At 44.6% G+C, this 19,753-nt stretch overlaps 1 protein-coding gene across 1 annotated transcript in view; it reads right to left on the reverse strand.

Moving 5' to 3' along the window:
- The window catches only part of VWA2 (von Willebrand factor A domain containing 2), an 88,985-nt gene that overhangs the window by 31,072 nt on the left and 38,160 nt on the right, over positions 1-19,753 (reverse strand). The window contains exons 4-8 of the mRNA XM_040361567.1: positions 15,626-15,759; positions 8,123-8,232; positions 4,023-4,217; positions 3,140-3,273; positions 486-618 (exon numbers count right to left, since the gene is read on the reverse strand). Coding sequence (XP_040217501.1) covers positions 486-618; positions 3,140-3,273; positions 4,023-4,217; positions 8,123-8,232; positions 15,626-15,759 — 706 coding nt within the window. The remainder of the gene's footprint in view (positions 1-485; positions 619-3,139; positions 3,274-4,022; positions 4,218-8,122; positions 8,233-15,625; positions 15,760-19,753) is intronic.

Consider the following 19,753-nt stretch of genomic DNA (forward strand, 5'->3'; position numbering starts at 1 on the left):
AAAATCTCCAGAGTACAGGAACTCCAGAGTGCCTGACTCTCCTGACGTTAGGCAGGAAAAAACTGAGGCTGCTGGAGCAGGGTGTGGGTTATACCGGGGGGGCCACGCCCCCTGGGAGGAGCTGCACTGAGGTTTGTGTTTGTTAACACTTTAAGTGCTTTTTTTCTGCCTAAACTCTCCTAGTGAAAGCGGATATAACCCTAATGTCAAAGAATGCTGTGTCCGTCTATGAACGAAAGAGAAAAATAATGTGGCGGCATTTGCAACAATTTTGCACATCATTTTCCTGTTGCAATTTCTCACTCTGCATCACCGATCATTTATCAGGCACAATGACTATTGTAACATGGCAGTGGTAGGCAGTTACTGGGTATTTATTGGGTGCATATCTACCTGCTCTGGTTTTTATCACATACAACCCAAGCCAGTTTTACAGAAGGTGAAATCTCTAGTCTGAATGAAAAGGTTAAATAGAAGAGACAAACCTGTAGAAGGGACAGTGTCCAGCAAACACATGGCTGGGCGCAGCCGAGCCTCTCCAGCACACGTAGTTCCCAGCAAGTTCTTTCACCGTCTCCAGAGTCCGCCGCTCACATGAATAAGACTGTACACTGCACCCTGAGGAACATTACACACCAGAAGTACCAATCAGTACACCAATATAAAGATATTCTCAACAATACCCATACAAGATCTCTTAAAACTGAACTCAGCATTTTATGTTGTGTCTAATTGCTGTAACATGTAATGCAACGGACTGTATTTTCCCGAGTTTTGGGTCTTGTACCATGTCCTTTGACTAAAATAAAAAATTTGTAAAAAAAATAAAACTGAACTCAGGGATAAGCAAATATTGTCTGAATACAAGAGACGTGTATTCTTCTTAAATATCGGTGTTCTTTGTGTATTTCTTTCAGATCTGTGCAGTAATCCAGTGCAAGACTTTACCTGTAATAAAGATCGCTCACTGCTGATTTTTCTATCCTTGTGCAGAGTAAATTGTCTCTCCTGTAGTTTCCTGCAGGCAGCATGTAGTCGGTGGAGCTGCTAGGCCCCTCCCACAGCTCCTCTTAGGCTATGTGCAGCACAGTGATGACATCACTGCCACTTTTATCAGGTAATATCTGGGTGTGTAAAGGCATTTGGTGTGCACAAAGTGGTTTTCTATTATTTGGGATTGATTTACTAAAACTGGAGAGTGCAAAATCTGGTGAAGCTTGTTCAATTAAGCTTTGACAAAATAAAACTGGAAGCTGCACCAGATTTTGCACTCTACAGTTTTAGTAAATCAACCCCTTTGTGTCTATTGAGGAATACAACGTTTTTGTGCCCAGAGTTCAGATTTAACACCTAGAGATACAAACAAACATTTCAATACTTTATGAAACTTAAAATATTCTAACCTTAAAGTAAAGGTATTCAAAGCCAACTTCCCACCAGTAATTTCATGTAAGCACACTACAAGACGAGGCCTCTCTTCTGCCTGGTGACAGGCTTACAATAAAAATGTTATCTGATGCCTATAAAAGGCAGGTCATAGATGGTGCGAATTTCTTTCCTGCAGCCAGGGGAAGACAGTAATTATCGCAAGTGGCTATAGCAGCCGCTTGTGATAATCGGCAGCGAATCCGGCAGGTGGTACATTTAGCCTGCCCATTATAGGTTCAAATCTTGGCTAGTTCCTCCTGAACCAGCCAAGATTTGAACCATGTATGGCTGGCCTAATTGTGGTTAGAGTAAGGAAGTAGAAAAAAAAAACAATAGTTTTTTTTTATGGTGTCTTTTTGGGGAGATTTACCTTTACTTCCCGTCTTAAGACACAGGAAATTAGAGGAAATCTCTCCAAAAGGAAGAGAAATCCTCTCTTACTTGTTGCTGGAACAGGTGTCCTTTCTGGAAGATTTTCCCTCTACTTCTATTCTGGTGACAGCTCAAAATATTAGATTCTCTATTATAATCCCAATGACAATGGTTATCAAGAAAAACGGAGAGGGGAATCTCCCCAGAGGGGATACAGACAGCAACAAAAACCTAAAAAGCCCAGGATGGGATCTAAAGCTGCTTCTAAATGAAGTGCATGAAGTGAGGTATTATTAATTCGGAGAACAAGGATTTTGGCTAGGCTGTTCCAAAAGTCAAAACCTTCTGCTAGGACGTCTCGGAAGACATTTAGGAGTTGAGGGGCAACTAAAAGACCCACACCAGATTCTTAATCCATTAAAAAAAAAAAAAAAAAAAAGCCTGAAGGTTTGGGGAGCCAGGTTTCACCTTCTTCATTAGGGTTCAAAATATTAACTGCAATAACGAGATCAGGACGGGTGAACAATGTAACACCCACCTCTCCTGGGATTCAGCGTCACTCCAATTAGGAGAATAAGTTTGAGCAACGCTCAGCTGCTGCAATATTTACCTGTGTTCCTGTGCCCTCCATCTTCTGGGTACTCTGTGCCCCCTAGTAATGACTACAAGTTTACTCCTAGTCCATGTAACGTAGTGACTCTTGTGCTCCCAGTAACAAGTGCACTCCCAGTCCACGTGACATGTAGTGACTCCAGTCCTCCCAGTAACTACAAGTGCACTCCCAGTCCACGTGACATGTAGGGACTCCATCCTCCCAGTAACTACAAGTGCACTCCTAGTCCACATATTATCTATTGACTTCTAGTGCACACCATGACCCCAAGTGCACCTGTGTCATGTTGCGACTCCTGGTGCACCACTAAGACATCTTTTAAACAAGCAGCCCCTGATATGCTTCTGCATTTCTCAGTAATAACAGCCCCCTGTCCCTGACAAAAATGTATTCTGAAAAAGGTTGGTTGTAAATGCATTTTTTTTTTTTAATTCAGTGATTAGTGGACTAAAGGCCGTGTCTTATGTAGTGTTTTTATTTAGTCTTAACTCCAAAAATAAAAACCTGACAAAGAATCCAACCCTTCCCCTACTTTGTCCACAGTCAAAAAATAATAATTAAGCTTTAAATACACGCTAATAGTATTACCGGACTAACTAAACAGCAGTGTTGTCAACATTTTCCAATTGCACAAGTCATCTTTGCCCACAGTTTTCATAATTAGGTCCAATTCTGAGTTCTGGAAATCCATAGGTGTCAGGCATAGAATTCTACGGAGGAATTTACCTGCGGGAACTGCGCTGCATACCGTTGAATGACTTAGAGAGCTGCACAAACCATTCACAGCATCATCCACGTGTTCAGCAAAGAATACATGTTCTTCCACTGCATTGCTGGCTAAGGAGTGAAGCTCTGACCATCTGTGAGGGAAATGCAGGAGCAAATATAACCATCAGCATTTGCAAGGGGGACTGGCTTAATTGATAATGGCAATATACTATGCACAAGAAAAAGAAACCCAGGAACAGATAAAGCAGGTTTGTCCTGCACTTGTGTACAGCAAGGCAGAAAAACACATACAGTTCAGGAGAGATTTTTTTTACAGAGACGATACCATAAAATGAACAAAACATCTGCTCATTCAAGCCCTCAATTAAACTCAGGTCAGTTCCTGAAAAGCAGGGTACCCCTTAATGCATTCCACAAAACAAACAGTACATGCATCTTAATAGTGTTCTTTCAGCATGCAGCTTTTCACCCAGCAGCAGGCTCCCACGACAGAGAGAGCAATAGGAAGTTAGCCCTGTGCACCAGTTAGTTCACATATTAAAAAAAAAAAGCCTGTGGACAGCTGAGACTAATACTGGGTCTGGCTAACAGGTGAAATGTGGACTGTATCCCACCTAAAACTCTACAAAGCCTTTGAGGTCCAAGAACCAAGAACGGGACTTGGCCCACGTTTCACATCGGGCAATACATTCAGTTGTTTCCTTATAATTGATTTCGGACTAGTTGAAATTCTTTACTATTGTGATTCAGACACATATGAATTACCAAATAATGCAATTTCATTAAAATTTCGGTTTCTAAAGAAATTAAAACGCACATGTCTAGTGGGAAATCAATGTCACAAGTACAAAGTGACAACACAAGAACACATTCTCCTCACCTTGGAAACCTGACTCCAATAGCAAACACCTCAATTCCGCTCTCTTTAATCTGTGCTGCTGGACCACCAAGATTTCCCTGAGACTTGCCATCTGATAGGATAATGAGAATTTTTGGCACAGAAGAGTCACGTCCTCCAGGAAAGCCCTTACGAAGAATGTACTTCAGAGCCAGGCTAGTTTCTGTGCTGCCTCCTCTAAGAAGGGGATACAAGGAGAATCAAACATGAGGGAAGAGACTGAGACAAAGTATTATTGACAATGGAACTCATCTGTAGTATTAGATTGTGAGAAATTTAGCTGAATGAGGCTTTATGTGAAAAGCACCCCTGGACTTTAACGTGTATATCAAGGCGAATGCCCCACCCACCTCCTCCAGGATCCAGTGCTGGGTCTCCTCTCTGGTGTGAAGCTGCTGGCACTTTCAGGTTTCACCAATGTCATTAAAAATAAGGGGTCGGCTTACCCGATTGATACCACGGTCATTCAGGAGATAGCTCTCCTAAATGGCACAACTTTAAATTGCAAAGCGGTACTAGGCAATCGAGAAACACAACATTATGTCTAAATTGAGCCCCACTGCTTCTGAAACCTTACCTGTCCTCTGTAACCTCTGCAAGTGTTGCTGTACTGTCCTCCTGTGTCTCTACAATGCTTTGAACAAATCCAATGTCACCAGTGGGACCTGAGTGCCCCATGTGCTTTTGCAAGACTGGGTGTGCGATAGGATGCTAAGCAATACATAGAGGACATTTCTCTATCCCTTTCTCTTTACGGTTGTTGAAATTTCAAGATGTATTTAATCTGTATTGTCATAATGGCACCCAGTCTTAGTAATACCACAACCCGCTCTAAATAGAACTGACTGGGGCAGTCTAAAGCTGGTTGAATCTCGTCTGGTAGTAGAAAATGTCTTGAGGGTGGAGTGTGATGTTTGCGGCGTGGGCGTATGTCCGCCGGCGAGGGGCCCTCTGTGCATTTAGCACCGACGATCGTTGAGGAGGGGATGCGCTCACTCCGCAAACAAACTAGTGGTTATGGACAGATGTGCGCTCTTATCTGGGTCTTGTCTGATCAGCATGGGTTGGGATTCGTAGCGTGCGCCTGTAGATGGCCTCCATTCCACCTATAATAAGGGTATAATCTGGATATGCATTATTCTATGGAATGGCTCAGATTAAGGATTCTATCAGCGATTAATATGAGAGCTTGTGGTCGTTTCTGGAGTCAGGAAAGGCACATGCACTCCCTGCCCAGACAGGCCCATAATACTTTAGCCAGCATTGTATGTATTTCTATTCATTGTATTGTATTATATTCTATTCATGTATTCTATGGGACTTCCTGTCAGAAGGAATTTCCTTATATGGTGTTTGCTGTGTCAAGGGGACATCCTGTGATGACCACTTCCATGGGGGAGGTGATTAACTGGTGGAGTGATCACTTCCTGTTTGTGTGAATAAAATGAGCTGTGCTAAGCCACGAGGGGCAATGATGGCGATGATGGTGACTTGATAACAAGCTGATGGGTGATGGTGTCTTTTTGTATGAATGGTAAGTGAACCTATTTAGTTTAAAGATGGCTTATTTCACTAAGATGAATTAGAGACAAGATATCTGTCTTTCTGCTCTGCAAACAGCCAGAAATTCTATGACACTGTCTATACCACTGATTTGAGCTATCAGAGTTTTATCATCTTCAGAAGTTTTTTTGAACACTCCGCGGTAGTGGGATGTATTAAAGATGGGGAAGAGACTGAGAATAGGACTGTGGTGGAGAACTTTGTCACATGGTGCGAGGATAATCATCTGTATCTAAATGTGACAACACTGATTGTGTATAGGGATAAGCTCTGGCGTGTTCGCACACTCCACGTGCAGAGCCCCACAGGAAGTCGGCACGGCACTGCGCTAATCACAGGCAGGGAGACATTGTCCCGATGCTCGACTACAGAGATCGGGAAATGTCTCACTGCCTGAGATTAGTGCAGCGCCGTGCCGACTTTCTGGCGGGCTCTGCACGTGGAGTGTGCGAACACGCCGGCGCTCATCCCTAATTGTGGATTTGAGAAGGAAGGCGCCAGTGACCCCTGTCTCCATCCAAGGAGTGGACTTGTATATAGTAGAGCAGGGTTTCTCAACTAGGGTTCTTCTAGAGGTTGCTAGGGGGTTACTTGAGCAATTTCTGCCTCTCACATAAGTTCCCACGGACAGCTTTCATCTTTTTAGCCATCAGGTATTATTTTTTCCCCAATGACCACAAATGTAAGGAGCATTCTTCCCACTGACCATCACACTAATGTATCACGAATTGTACCTATAGTATATTTTAGCAGGGGTTCCTTGAGAACGGAAAGTTACTTCAAGGGTTCTTCTGATGAAAAGGTTGAGAAACACTGTAGTACAGAATTACAAGTATCTGGGGTGCACTTTGATAATAAATTGGACTGGAGTAAGAACACCAAAGTGCTCTATAGGCAGAGTCAAAGCTGCCTCGTGTTTTTGAGGAGGTTGAGGTCTTTTAACCTCTGCCAGAGGATTCTGAAGATGTTTTAGGAGTCTGTTGTGGCCAGTTCTCTCCTGTATATGGTGGCATGTTGGGGAAGCAGGCTAAGGGTGGCATAGATTCAGTGATGTGAATGTTGCCCAAGGTACATTCTATCTTGGCCAATATACCCCACCCACTCCACAATACACTAGCCAGCCAGAGGAATACCATCAGTGACAGACTATTACAACCACGATGCGCCACAGAAAAGGATTTTGGACTCTGGCCATCCCATCAAATGATTATTCTTCTCTGTGAGTGTTGAATGTGAGGATTTAATCTCGTTTGTGATCCAGACTTTTATGTAGTTTTACATTATGTTAGTATTGTTTAATTACCGTATTTATCTGCACATAACACGCACAGGCGTATAACACACACCTACATTTCACCGTCGTGAGCATTGGCTTGTTCCGGGTTAATTTCGAGCATGCTAACTGGGATACCCCCACGGACGGCGCATGCGCAGTTAAAAAAAACATTGTTTACGTCGGGTCACGACGTATTAACATAAAACACGCCCCCATTACATCCATTTGAATTCCGCGTCATTACACTACGCCGCCGTAACTTACGGCGCAAATTCTTTCAGGATTCGGAAAAAAAAAATAAGTTGCGGCGGCGTAGTGTATCTTAGATACGCTGCGTCCAGCGTATTAATGCGCCGAGGTACGTGGATCTACCTCTTACCCTACACCACCCAAAACTGAAAATAAAAAAAAAAGCCTTTGCCTGGCATGAGATTTTATGTGATAGTTCCTGTGTGGCTACAACTCCAATTCATACTGTCGCATCTAATGGACATCGAAATGTTATCAGACATTTTAGGCTGCAGAAGACTTGCGTGTCTTTCTTTTTAAATAGTCGAAATTTGTGTGTCGTAAAATAACCCCCAAAAACCTCTCATATTTTGTCACCTTCATTTTAAAATATCCTTACTTCTGACCTTCAAAATTATATGTATTTATTTAAAAAAGCTTTGAATAAACCTACTGCTTATTTAAAGCGGTTGTAAACCGCATAAACTTTTTTTTTTTTTCCCCAAACCTGCAATGCAAAAGGCATAATAGGCTAGTATGCACCGCATACTAGCCTATTATGAAATACTTACCTCGGAACGAGGTGTGTACCACTTACCTGGTCCACGCCGAGCAGGATGTCATCTTGCTCCGGCGTGTCTTCCGGGTATCGCCGCTCCAGCGCTGTGATTGGCTGGAGCGGCGATGACGTCACTCCCGCGCGTGCGCGCGGGAGATTTAAAATCGGCAGGGTCCGGCGATGCCGGTCCTTCAGCCGTGGATTCCCCCCTGCGCATGCGCCGCCCGCATTGCGGGGGTAATATCTCCTAAACCGTGCAGGTTTAGGAGATATTATCCTTACCTACAGGTAAGCCATGTTGTAGGCTTACCTGTAGGTAAAAGTCCAAATAGTGGGTTTACAACCACTTTAAATAAACTGTCTGTTACCACAGAAAATGTCAGACAAAATGAGGAATTCGCCATCTGTTATTTCAAAGGAGTCTGAATTATTATAAAAACGCTGAACAGGACGTACTTGAGGACAATGGCCTTTATCTTCCCCTGAAGGTCTTCCTTAGTAAAGAACGAATCAAGGCGGAATTCTAGCTGTGGCGTGGTGCTGTACTGAATGACCCCCACTCTCACCTACACAGAAGAAAATAGTCAAAATTATTTATTAAAGCATCAGATCAGAGAGGTGAATTTGAACAAGTTAATTTACAGGAATAACATAACATTTTGCTGCTTTAAAAATTTGGAGAAAGATACAGAAATCGGCAATCATCATAAGAACAAATCCAGAAGCTGGCAAATCCACTCCATGAGAAAGGGGCCTTGAGGCTATAGAACCCAAATGCTGATAATATTTAACTTCAATATTATGAAACCCCTAATATTATCAAAGCCTGGTTCTCCATAACCCTAAAACCTAATACCATGCAACAAATACCCTTATTGTACATAAATGTAACATTATAACCTTAAAGCGGCTGTAAAGGTAAAACATTTTTCTAATAAAAATAACAAACGTGGTATACTTACCGTATTTATCGGCGTATACCGCGCAATTTTTTGCGCTGAAAATCAGGGCAAAATCGTGGGTGCGCGGTATACGCCGATACCCGCGCCGAGTTTGAATACTGCGCCGAAATGTACCGAGCGCAGTACACTCGGGTATAGTTGGGCAGTCTCGGCTCCTTCCGCGCTCACGTCCTGGACGTACAGGACGTCAGCGCGAGAGTTGCCGAGCCTGCCCGACAATACACAAGTGTACTGCGCTCTGTATATGTCGGCGCAGTATTCAAACTCGGCGCGGGGAACAAACGGGGAGGACGCGAGGACGCCGCAGAAGGACGCCGGACCCGACGAAGAGGACACCCGAAGCCGCAGACGGACGCCGGACCCGACGAGGCCGCCGATGGACGCCGCACAAGACACCAAAACTGTAAGTGCAAAAAAAACTTTTTTTCCACAGGATTCGGGGCAACTTTAGGGGTGCGCGGTATACGCGGGAGCACGCTATACCGCGATAAATACGGTACCTGCTTTGTGCAAGGGTTTTGCACAGAGCAACCCCGATCCTCCGCTTCTGGGGTGCGCTCCTCCCCTTCATCGGGTGCCCCCACGGAAAGCCGTTTTCCATGGGGGCACCTGTGCCAAGTCCCACTGCTGTGTCTGTGACACAGACAATGGGACTCGGCCCTGCCCCCAGCTTCTGTGTCACTGGATTTCATTCACAGCAGCGGGATCCAATGGCACTTGCTGCTATCAATCTGTCCAATGAGGAGCTGGAGCTGCTGGGCTTGTGCTTATTGCTGGATCAGATCGGGCTCAGGTAATAAAAAGAGAGGGGGGGGGAGCTGCAGCAAAGATGTTTTTTCACTTTAATGCATTAAGGTAAAAAACCTTGAGACTTTACAAATCACTTTACCGCTGCCGGACTGCCCCACCTACATATACTGCGGCAGAGTGGCCCTTCAGCATAAAATCACCCTTGACGTTAACCCCTTCTCCTGCAAGTGTCAATAGTATTTTTTTTTTTTTAGCTCTAATGACTGTATTGGTGTCGCTGGTCCCCAAAAAAGTGTCACTTAGTGTCCGATTTGTACGGCACAATATTGCAGTCCCTCTTGAAGTCGCTGATGGCCGCCATTAATAGTAAAAAAAAAAAAAAAAAAAAAGTAAATAAAAAATTCCATAAAAATATCCCATAGTATGTAGACGCTATAACTTTTGCGCAAACCAATATATGCTTTTTGGGATTTTTTTTTTTATTATTTACCAAAAATATGTATATTCTGTGTATTGATAAAGAAATATAATAAAAAAAAACGTTTTTTGGGCAGAAAGTAAAAAAAAATGGTTGCTTTTTTTAAAAAGTGTCGGTCTTTTTTTGTTTATAGCACAAAAAATAAAAACCATAGAGGTGATCAAAGGCCCCCAAAAGAACGCTCTATTTGTGGGAAAAAAGGACATCCATTTTATTTGGGCACAGCGTTGCAGATCTGAAGATGTAAAGTGGTTGAAAAGGAAAATGTAAAAATACAGAATAGAATTGCACAACAGAGCAGCCCTGATCCTCCTCTTCTCGAGTCTCCCACTGGTGCTCCTGGCCCCTCAGTGGGACTCGGTTCTGCCCCCCCCCCACTCCCCAGTCACTGGAGTTGATTGACAGAAGCTGCTATGGATCAGCCCAGGGAGGGGGGACAAAGCCAGGAGGCGCTGTAGCTCTCATGCACAGCGCTGGATCATGATTGGGGCTCCGTTAAATATGAGAAAGTATGTGAGTTTTTTTACCTTCATGCATAGAAGGCCTTGAGGCTTTAGAACCCCTTAAACCCTGATACTATGTGACCCTATAATATGCCAAAAATAAAATTATAAAACTTCTAAACTATGGGGTGGATTTACTAAAGGAACATTTTTAAGTGCAGTTGCTCCAGACTACAGTAAATGAAGGAAGCTCTACTGACTTACATCATCCAATCATGTGCAAGCAAAAATTCATTTTTTTTTCCTTGCATGCGATTGGGTATTCTTTGCAATGTGGAAGCTTTACCTAATTTATTAAGCTCGGGAGCAACTGCACTTGCAAAGTGTAAAGTCTATTTAAATTTAGTAAAATCAACTCCACTGCAAAAATAGTAACAAACAGCTCTGGTTTTCTGTAAACTTAATCCTATATAATCCTGATACTATATAATTGTATTATGAAACTCTAAGCATGAAGGTAAAAAATCTTCTGTGTGTGCACCCCCCACAAATACTTATCTGAGCCTGATCCAGTGATGTGCACAGAAACAGCAGTTCTCCCCCTCCTCATTGGCTCAGACACCATCAACTCCCTTCAATCACAGCCAGTGAGGAGGGAGAGGGGTGGGGCTGAGCCCTGCTCTGAGCGTCAATAGAAAAACAATAAAAAAAAAAATAAAAAAAAAAATTATGCTATGCTATAAAGCAGCCCTCAAAATTTCCACTCGCCTACTAGCATTTGGCGAGTGGATTTAATCTGGGGGCGAGTGATGACAGGGCTGCATGACCAATCTCCCTCCAATCTGTGCCTACACTTAGAGCCCCGATGAGATTGGCGGCCGAAGAGGAAAGGTGCATGCTCGGGAAAAGTAGTCTGTTGAGCCGCGCACAGGCAGAGCAGTACACAGGTGCTCTCCTTACAATTCTCATTAAGCCATGGGACCTAACAGTATGACCTCTCTGAGCCTGCCCCCCTCCCCCGGGCCCCGACCAATGTAGCTGGAGAGCAGAAAGTAATGAGTGAGGTGGAGGATTGCAAAAATTACCACTCCGGTGCAGCGCTCACTGAAAGTTGCCCTGACATGAGAGCGGCAGCTTTCTAGTTTGTGCCGTTTTCTTCTCCTTGTGCTCCATGTAAGTGTCCACCAGTTTAGCCTGAGCACTGTGAACAGACTGGTCTCAATGCGCTGTGCAGTGTCAGTGTGCGCTCTGCTATGGTGTCAATGGCTGTGCAGTTGTGTGGATCTCAGCGCTGGATTGTACTCCCTCCCGCTGTGCTGCAGCTCCTCTCCTCTCTGCCAGCCTGAATAAAAGGGGGAAGTGGGGACATGCAAGCATGGAGCCACACACACAGGCTCCTGATGATGAGATGAATAGGAGAGGGAGAGAGAGAGAGGATGGATGGGAGTTGCAGAGGAGACAGCAAGAGAATGGGGAAGAGACTCAGTTCTAGTGCCCTGTCCCTCTGGTCTGCCCCCAGTGCCCTGTCCCTCTGGTCTGCCCCCAGAGCCCTGTCCCTCTGGTCTGCCCCCAGTGCCCTGTCCCATTTTGTTAACGTTGTTGTTGGTAATATTTAATTTTGTAACTTGATTCTGCATAAAACATTGTCATTCCATGAGATAATCTACGAGGGCGTGTTTACGGGTGCAATTAGGCGCAGGGCAGTGTATGAATTAGGTGGGGTAACTGGGGGCGAGTAACTCTTGATGCCTCTCTAGTAGCTCAGGACTTGAAATTTTGAGCCCTGCTATAAAGGCAACACAGACATTACCTAATTTAATCACTGAAAAACAAAGCTCAGTATTCTGTGAGATTAGAACGCGTCCTCCTCTTTGGTGTATTTGCTGTAGTGGAGTATATACAGACATTGCACTCGGAGTAAACACAGATCAAGATAGGCACAAGTAACTGGCAGCTCCTGTAAATTGCGGCTTTATTTAATGCCCTACAGTAATTACAGGAACCCTTCTCTCATTCCTCCGAGAAGTGGCCTCTCAGACGCCTGATCTTCAGCACTTTGCTGGATTAACAGAGGAATTTTAATTCTCTGGGTAATGCTGCTGTACAGGTCACACTGCGCACTGCAATCCTTCAACGTCAATATTACATCTACCGCTTAATAACAAGCTTGCTGCAAATGAGGGACCAAGATAGTAAAACCAGAGGCATCTAAAGAGACTAACACTTTCCATGTATTCTATTGTGGATACTGAATGGATGTATTTATTCTATAGGGCTCCAGTGCAGAGATTTCCCTCCTCCTGTGTCTCTGCCCCTCCCCCCCAGTAGTTTGTGTCTCTGCCCCTCCCCCCCAGTAGTGTGTCTCTGCCCCTCCCACAATGGGGGAATTTCCTGCAATAGCGTCTACCCCCACACACACACACAATCCTGCAATGGTTTGTGTCTCTGCCCCTCCCACAATGGTGAGACCCCCCAGTACTTTGCATCTCTGCCCCTCCCACAAGGGGGCGGATTTCCTGCAATAGCTTGTCTACCCCCCCCCCCCCCCCCCCCCCACACACACACACAATTCTGCAATGGTTTGTGTCTCTGCCCCTCCCACAACAGTGAGATTTCCTGCTATAGTTTATGCCTCTGCCCCTCCCACAATGGTGAGACCCCCCCCAGTAGATTGTGTCTCTGCCCCTCCCCCCAGTAGTTTGTGTCTCTTCCCCTCCCACAATGGTGAGATTTACCTGCAGTATTTTATCTCTGCCAAGCAATGTTTCCATCTATATCTACATAGTATATTTTATAATGCAGGTAACACTACAGTCATACATGTGCAGAAAAAAAAGAGCCACCCCTCCTTGTCTGCATGTCATAGCTGTTAGTAATGGGGGTAAAATACAGACTTTTAAAGTAGACATTTTACTTAAAATACCATATTCCTTTTCATTAAGGGCAGACATGCACCAAAATGTTACACTTTTCTGTTTCCTTTATTTTTTTTAAATATTGCAACTGTATCTCACAGTTACACTAGTAGAAAAAAAAAGGCACTGCAGATAAACAGAACAGCTGGAATGTGGCTTTGTTCATCTGCAGGTTGAAGCATTTCAATTTCGTCAATGGAGCCTCTAGCCTGCAAGTGATCACTATATCAGTTGACATAATAATCATATTATTGGGAAATCGATCATCAGTGGAGTCCCTGGCTGTCATGTAGTGTAAACTGCTTGCTCTTAAAGTGGTTGTAAACCCATACAGACCACTTTAACCTACAGGCAAGCTTAGATTAAGGCTTACCTGTAGGTGCAACAAATATCTCCTAAACCTACACGGTTTAGGATATATTTGCAGGAAAATCTGCACCAGCGCAGGCACACTGAGCGAGTCGTTAGTGAGGGCGATCGTGCCATCACTGACGCCTCCCGCGCGCATGTGAGGGAGTGACGTCTTAGCGGCTCCGGACAATCACAGCGCCGGAGTCGCGATAACCGGAAGTAAATCGGGTATTAATGGTGGCGGCAGAGGTGAGGAACGAGAGTCGCTTCGATCTCAGGTAAGTAATTCATAATGAGCTAGTATGCTATGTTTATTACCATATCCCTTACATGGGTCATCTTGATAGGGCACATTAACCACTTGGCAAACACATGACTGTGGGTGTTGGTCAATAGATGTCCCCTGGCACCCACTGATTGGCGAGGAGAAAGACAAAACTATGTAAACAAGGCAGAGCTCTGTCCTGTGAGCGGGGATGTGCTGCTTTTTTCCCCCTAAATATAAAATCCAGCACATCCCATAGCAACAGCACCACATAGTAAACACAAACACTTGTTAGGCACACATTTAACCCTTTAAAGCGGGAGTTCACCCAATGAAGTTTTTTTTTCTTTTTTCCCCTTAGATTCCTGCTCGTTTTGTCTAGGGGAATCGGGTAGTTGTTTTAAAATATGAGCCGTACTTACCGTTTTCGAGATGCATCTTCTCCGCCGCTTCTGGGTATGGGTCTTCGGGAGCGGGCGTTCCTTCTTGATTGACAGTCTTCCGAGAGGCTTCCGACGGTCGCATCCATCACGTCACTAGTAGCCGAAAGAAGCCGAACATCGGTGCGGCTCTATACTGCGCCTGCGCACCGACGTTCGGCTTCTTTCGGAAAATCGTGACGCGATGGATGCGACCGCCGGAAGCCTCTCGGAAGACTGTCAATCAAAATAGGAACACCCAGTCCCGCAGCCCATACCCGGAAAGCGGCGGAGAAGATGCATCTCGTAAACGGTAAGTACAGCTCATATTTTAAAACAACTAGCCGATTCCCCTAGACAAAACGAGCATTCATCTAAGGGGAAAAAGTGTTATGTACGGGTGAACTCCCGCTTTAATCACCCTAGATGTTTAACCCCTTCCCAGCCAAGGTCATTAGGACAGTGACCGTGAATATTTTTAGCACTGATCGCTGTATTGGTGTCACTGGTTCCTACAAAGTGTCAAAAATTGTCCGCCGCAATATCGCAGTACTGCTTTAAGTCGCTGATCGCCATTAATAATATAAAAATAAAGACAAATCCCAGTATATATATCCCATAGTTTGTAAACACTTTAACTTGTGCGTAAACCAATCAATACGCTTATTAGGATTTTTTTTTCACCAAAAATATGTAGCAGAATGCTTACTGACCTAAATTTATGAAGAAATTCGATTTTCTTTATTAAATATATTTTATAGCAGAAAGTAAAAAAACTTTTTTTTTTTAAATTGTCTGCTTTTTTCGTTTATAGCACAAGAAAATAAAAGACCCAGTGGTGAGCAAATACCACCATCAGAAAGCTCTAAGCTCTATATGTGTGCGGAAAAAATGACATACATTTAATTTATGTGCAGCATTGCATGACTGTGCAATTGCTAGGTAAAGTAACTCATAGTCGTACAGCAAAAAATGGCCTGCTCAAGAAGGGGGGTAAATCTTCCAGTGGTCAAGTGGTTAACGGCCAGCAGCAACTACCCCACTGCCCAATTCCTTTCTCTGTCTGGATAGAACTGGATCAGTAGCGCTGAACATGGCGTGCTCGTGGTTTTGGGGCAGCTTTAGAAAAAATTCATAAAAACCACACCGTCCACACCGCAGTCCTGTGTCCTCCAACCACTGCCCTCAGGAAGATTATAGTGGAGATGATGAGCGCAGAAGAGTGTAAAGTGACTTCAGTACAGCTCAGAGAGGCGATTGTGTGGCTACAAACATATCAGAAGCAGCTAAATACACAATTCTGTGGACAAACGCTACAGCTACACGCTACATTATTAACAGGACACTAATAAGACAAGTAGAGATATGGTACTGACCCGATCTGCGCTGATATCCAGAGCGTCACACAACCTCACTGCAAAGTGCTTGGAGCGCTCAAAGCTTCCTTTGCCTATACTATTCGAGCCATCGAGCAGAAAAAGGATGTCCAGAGGGGCCGAACAGAACATTCCTGGAAGATATGGGACAGACATGGAGTCAGAAAATGACTGATAGAGATGAATCCCAGCTACAAATAATGAATACATTTATCAGAAATGTGAGATTCTGTACATTATTGTTGTGTTTGTGTTACACCATGTCTATGCACATTGTTGTTCCATCTTTTGCTTTACTTGATTTCCTTCACATCCACCTACCCCCCCACAGCAGCATGTACTTACCTCCACCCCATGATTGGTCTGTTCTGCTGCTGAGGGGAAAAAACAACCTGTGTAAGCATAGAGCCGCTTCAGTCAGATCTTTCACATAGTTAAGGTGTCTCCCTGACCCCATGAGACAGCACTGGGTCAATCAGTGATCAATGAGTCAATTAATGAGCTACATCATTGGTCACCAAACTGCAGCCTGGGGCTGAATGCAGCTCTTTGCTTGCCTTTAGTCAGCATTTGGGGCACTAGTCTTCTTACTGATGCAAAACACTATTCCTCCCACGGACCCCGACAATGGGGTACCATTCCTTTTACTGACACCAATGATGGGGTATATTCCTCCCACCAACACCAACGATGGGGGTACTATTCCTCCTAATGACACCAACAATGGGGTACTATTTTTCCCCATTTAAATGAGCATTGGGGCATTATTACTTCCACCGATACCACCATGATGGGGCACTATTTCTCCCACTTTACACCAATGAAGGGGCACTATTTCTCCATACCAACTGCAATGATGGCACACTATTTCTCCCACTGACACCAATGATGAGGCACTAGCCCTTCCACTGACACCAATGATGAGGTACTATTCCTAGCACTGACACCAGTGATGGGGCACTATTCCTCCCATAGACAAAAGTGATGGGGCACTATTCCTTCCAATGACACTAAAGATGGGGTACTATTCCTTCCAATGACACAAATAATAAGACCCTATTCCTTCCACTAACACCAATGATGGGACACTATTCCTCCCATTAACACCAGTGATTTGAGCAGTATTCCTACCACTGACACAAATGATGGGACACTATTCCTCCCATTAACACCAGTGATTTGAGCAGTATTCCTACCACGGACACAAATGATTGGGCACTATTCCTCCCATTGACACCAGTGGTTTGGGCACATTTCCTCCCACTGACACCAATGATGGGGCACTATTCCTATCCCTAAAAACAACGATGGGCCTTTATTTTCCCGCACTGTCAGGGCATTTTCTATACACACTGGCCACAGTCCTGGCCCCCCTCAAAGTCAGAGGGACAGTAAAGTGGCCCTTTACTTGGATAGTTGGGGATCAATTAGCTCAGCGGCCTCCTAAGTAGCAGGTGTTTTATTTGCTCCCGCAGACTTACCAAATCAGCAGACCAAAGATGAATATTTACAGCTGCTGAGTAGGGGGGCATTGAAGCAAAACTTGTTACTTTTCCCTTCATGGGTAAATATAGGTTCTTAAATTCCGTCCATAAAACAAATGGGGGTTCATGTATCACATGCTCAAAAGCAGGCTATGCCCGTTGTTTTTCTATATTACAAACAGATACATGACCATAGTCATCGTGTAATTTCTAAAACAAAAGGATAAGACTGCAGTTTGGGTGGGCATAAAAATAATTGATGGTTAAGCAATTAACCTCTTGTTTGCCGAGTTAAGCCAAAACCCACAAACTGGAGAATAAAGTCCTCATGGCTTCAGGTATCACCTGGCTCACCGCTGTGTCATGGCTCCTGTACCAACATGTCCATTATTATCACTAAAAAAATGACTCAGATCATTGTCCTCTGCATACAGAGTCCAAGACCCCCCAAGGTACACACATAGGCAGACAGGATTAAGGGTAGGCCTCTTCTGACCACAGAACTGGTCTGACCTGTTTTGTACATCGCCAATGGCGGTAAATACAACAGACAGATTAAAGATGTAAACCCAGTCACTAAAATTCATCTATGCTTTAGCATGCTAAAGGAAATCAAGGCCACAAAAACCTAAAACCAAATAACAGGGTGCAAAATAAAGTAGAACAAACAGACAATTTTTTTTTAACTATATTAATGGTAAACAAGATTATGTAAGACAATTGAAAAAAATATTAAAAGAACTAGAGGGGGGACTTGAAAGCGGAGTTCCACCCAAAAGAGGAACTTCTGTTAATTTGTCTCCTCCCCCCTCCGGTGCTATATTTGGTACCTTCGGGGGGTGAGCAGTTTACCTGTCATTGACAGGTATCCTGTCCCCAAAGTCATCGACAGGTCTCCTGTCCCCAAAGTCATCGACAGGTCTCCTGTCCCCAAAGTCATCGACAGGTCTCCTGTCCCCAAAGTCATCGACAGGTCTCCTGTCCCCAAAGTCATCGACAGGTCTCCTGTCCCCAAAGTCATCGACAGGTCTCCTGTCCCCAAAGTCATTGACAGGTCTCCTGTCCCCAAAGTCATTGACAGGTATCCTGTCCCCAAAGTCATTGACAAGTATCCTGTCCCCAAAGTCATTGACCGGTATCCTGTCCCCAAAGTCATTGACCGGTATCTTGTCCCCAAAGTCATTGACAGGTATCCTGTCCCCGAAGTCATTGACAAGTATCCTGTCCCCGAAGTCATTGACAGGTATCCTGTCCCCAAAGTCATTGACCGGTATCTTGTCCCCAAAGTCATTGACAGGTATCCTGTCCCCGAAGTCATTGACAAGTATCCTGTCCCCGAAGTCATTGACAGGTATCCTGTCCCCAAAGTCATTGACCGGTATCTTGTCCCCAAAGTCATTGACAGGTATCCTGTCCCCGAAGTCATTGACAAGTATCCTGTCCCCGAAGTCATTGACAGGTATCTTGTCCCCAAAGTCATTGACAGGTATCTTGTCCCAGAAGTCATTGACAGGTATGCTGTCCCCACTTCCAGGAGTCCGGCCGTGGCACATTACATCAGCAGCTCGACTCCCTCCTTCCCTCGCCACCAGACCAGTAGGAGAGCGCAGCGGTGCCTCACACATGCGCAGTACGAACCCAGCGTAAAGCCGTAAGACTACACTGCTGGGTTCCCTTACCCCAGGGGTGCCCAACCTTTTGAAGAGCTAGGGCCACCTAAGCGACTTGGTAACCAGTCGCGGGCCACAATGAGCGGAGCAGGTGGAAGTCCATTTACATCTGCTACTCCTTAGAGGTGAATGGAGGGTCCAATTGGGTCGGACTGACCGTGGGAAATGGGCCTGTGGCTCAGTGCAGGTAACCCGCATGTGTGCGCTGCTCTGCATCTGCGGATCAGTTTGAAAGCAGCCCAGTAACCCCTGCAGAACAGATATGCCCATATATACACTGTGATTTTAGTAATAAACTGACCTGTAATAACAGTATTCTATTCTAGTCCATCCCAGAGCAGGAGGTCGCGGACCACATCAGAGGGCTCCGCGGGCCCCCTGCCTTACCCGCTATGGCAGCACCCAACAGCTGATGGAAACATCAGCTGCAGAGCCGACATCATTGGACTCCAGGACAGGTAAGTGTCCTATTATTAAAAGTCAGCAGCTGCCGGCTTTTAAAAGGTGTTAAAATCAGTATAATTATCACACAATTAAAAAAATGTACTTTAATGTACAAATTTTAAAAACTAACTGGGGTTCACAGATGCCCCTTGAAAACATCAAAAGCTAAATAATCACACATCATTGAAAAACCCAGAAGCACCCTCAAAGATAGTGACACCCCCTCCCTGTGTCTTTAAACAGTATGTTATAATGAGAATTGTAATAACTTCACATATATGTAAAAAATATCACATGGGGGGGGGTGAGTAACTCACCTCAACGTGTTTCGCCTTTGTCAGCTTCTTCAAGGGCTTGAAGGGGTGCAGTGATTATGGGTCAAGTTAAAAAGTAAATTGTAGTTTAGAAGGATCCAACAAAAGATTTAATTTAATGCGGTCTGACACAAATGGACCAAGACACTGCAGGTTGGACCGCCTGGGAAAATCCGCCAAGGGGCCACCAAACAAACCCCCCCAAACAAGGGGGGC

The sequence above is a fragment of the Rana temporaria genome, chromosome 8, assembly GCF_905171775.1.
Source record: "Rana temporaria chromosome 8, aRanTem1.1, whole genome shotgun sequence".
Classification (NCBI taxonomy): Eukaryota; Metazoa; Chordata; class Amphibia; order Anura; family Ranidae; genus Rana; species Rana temporaria.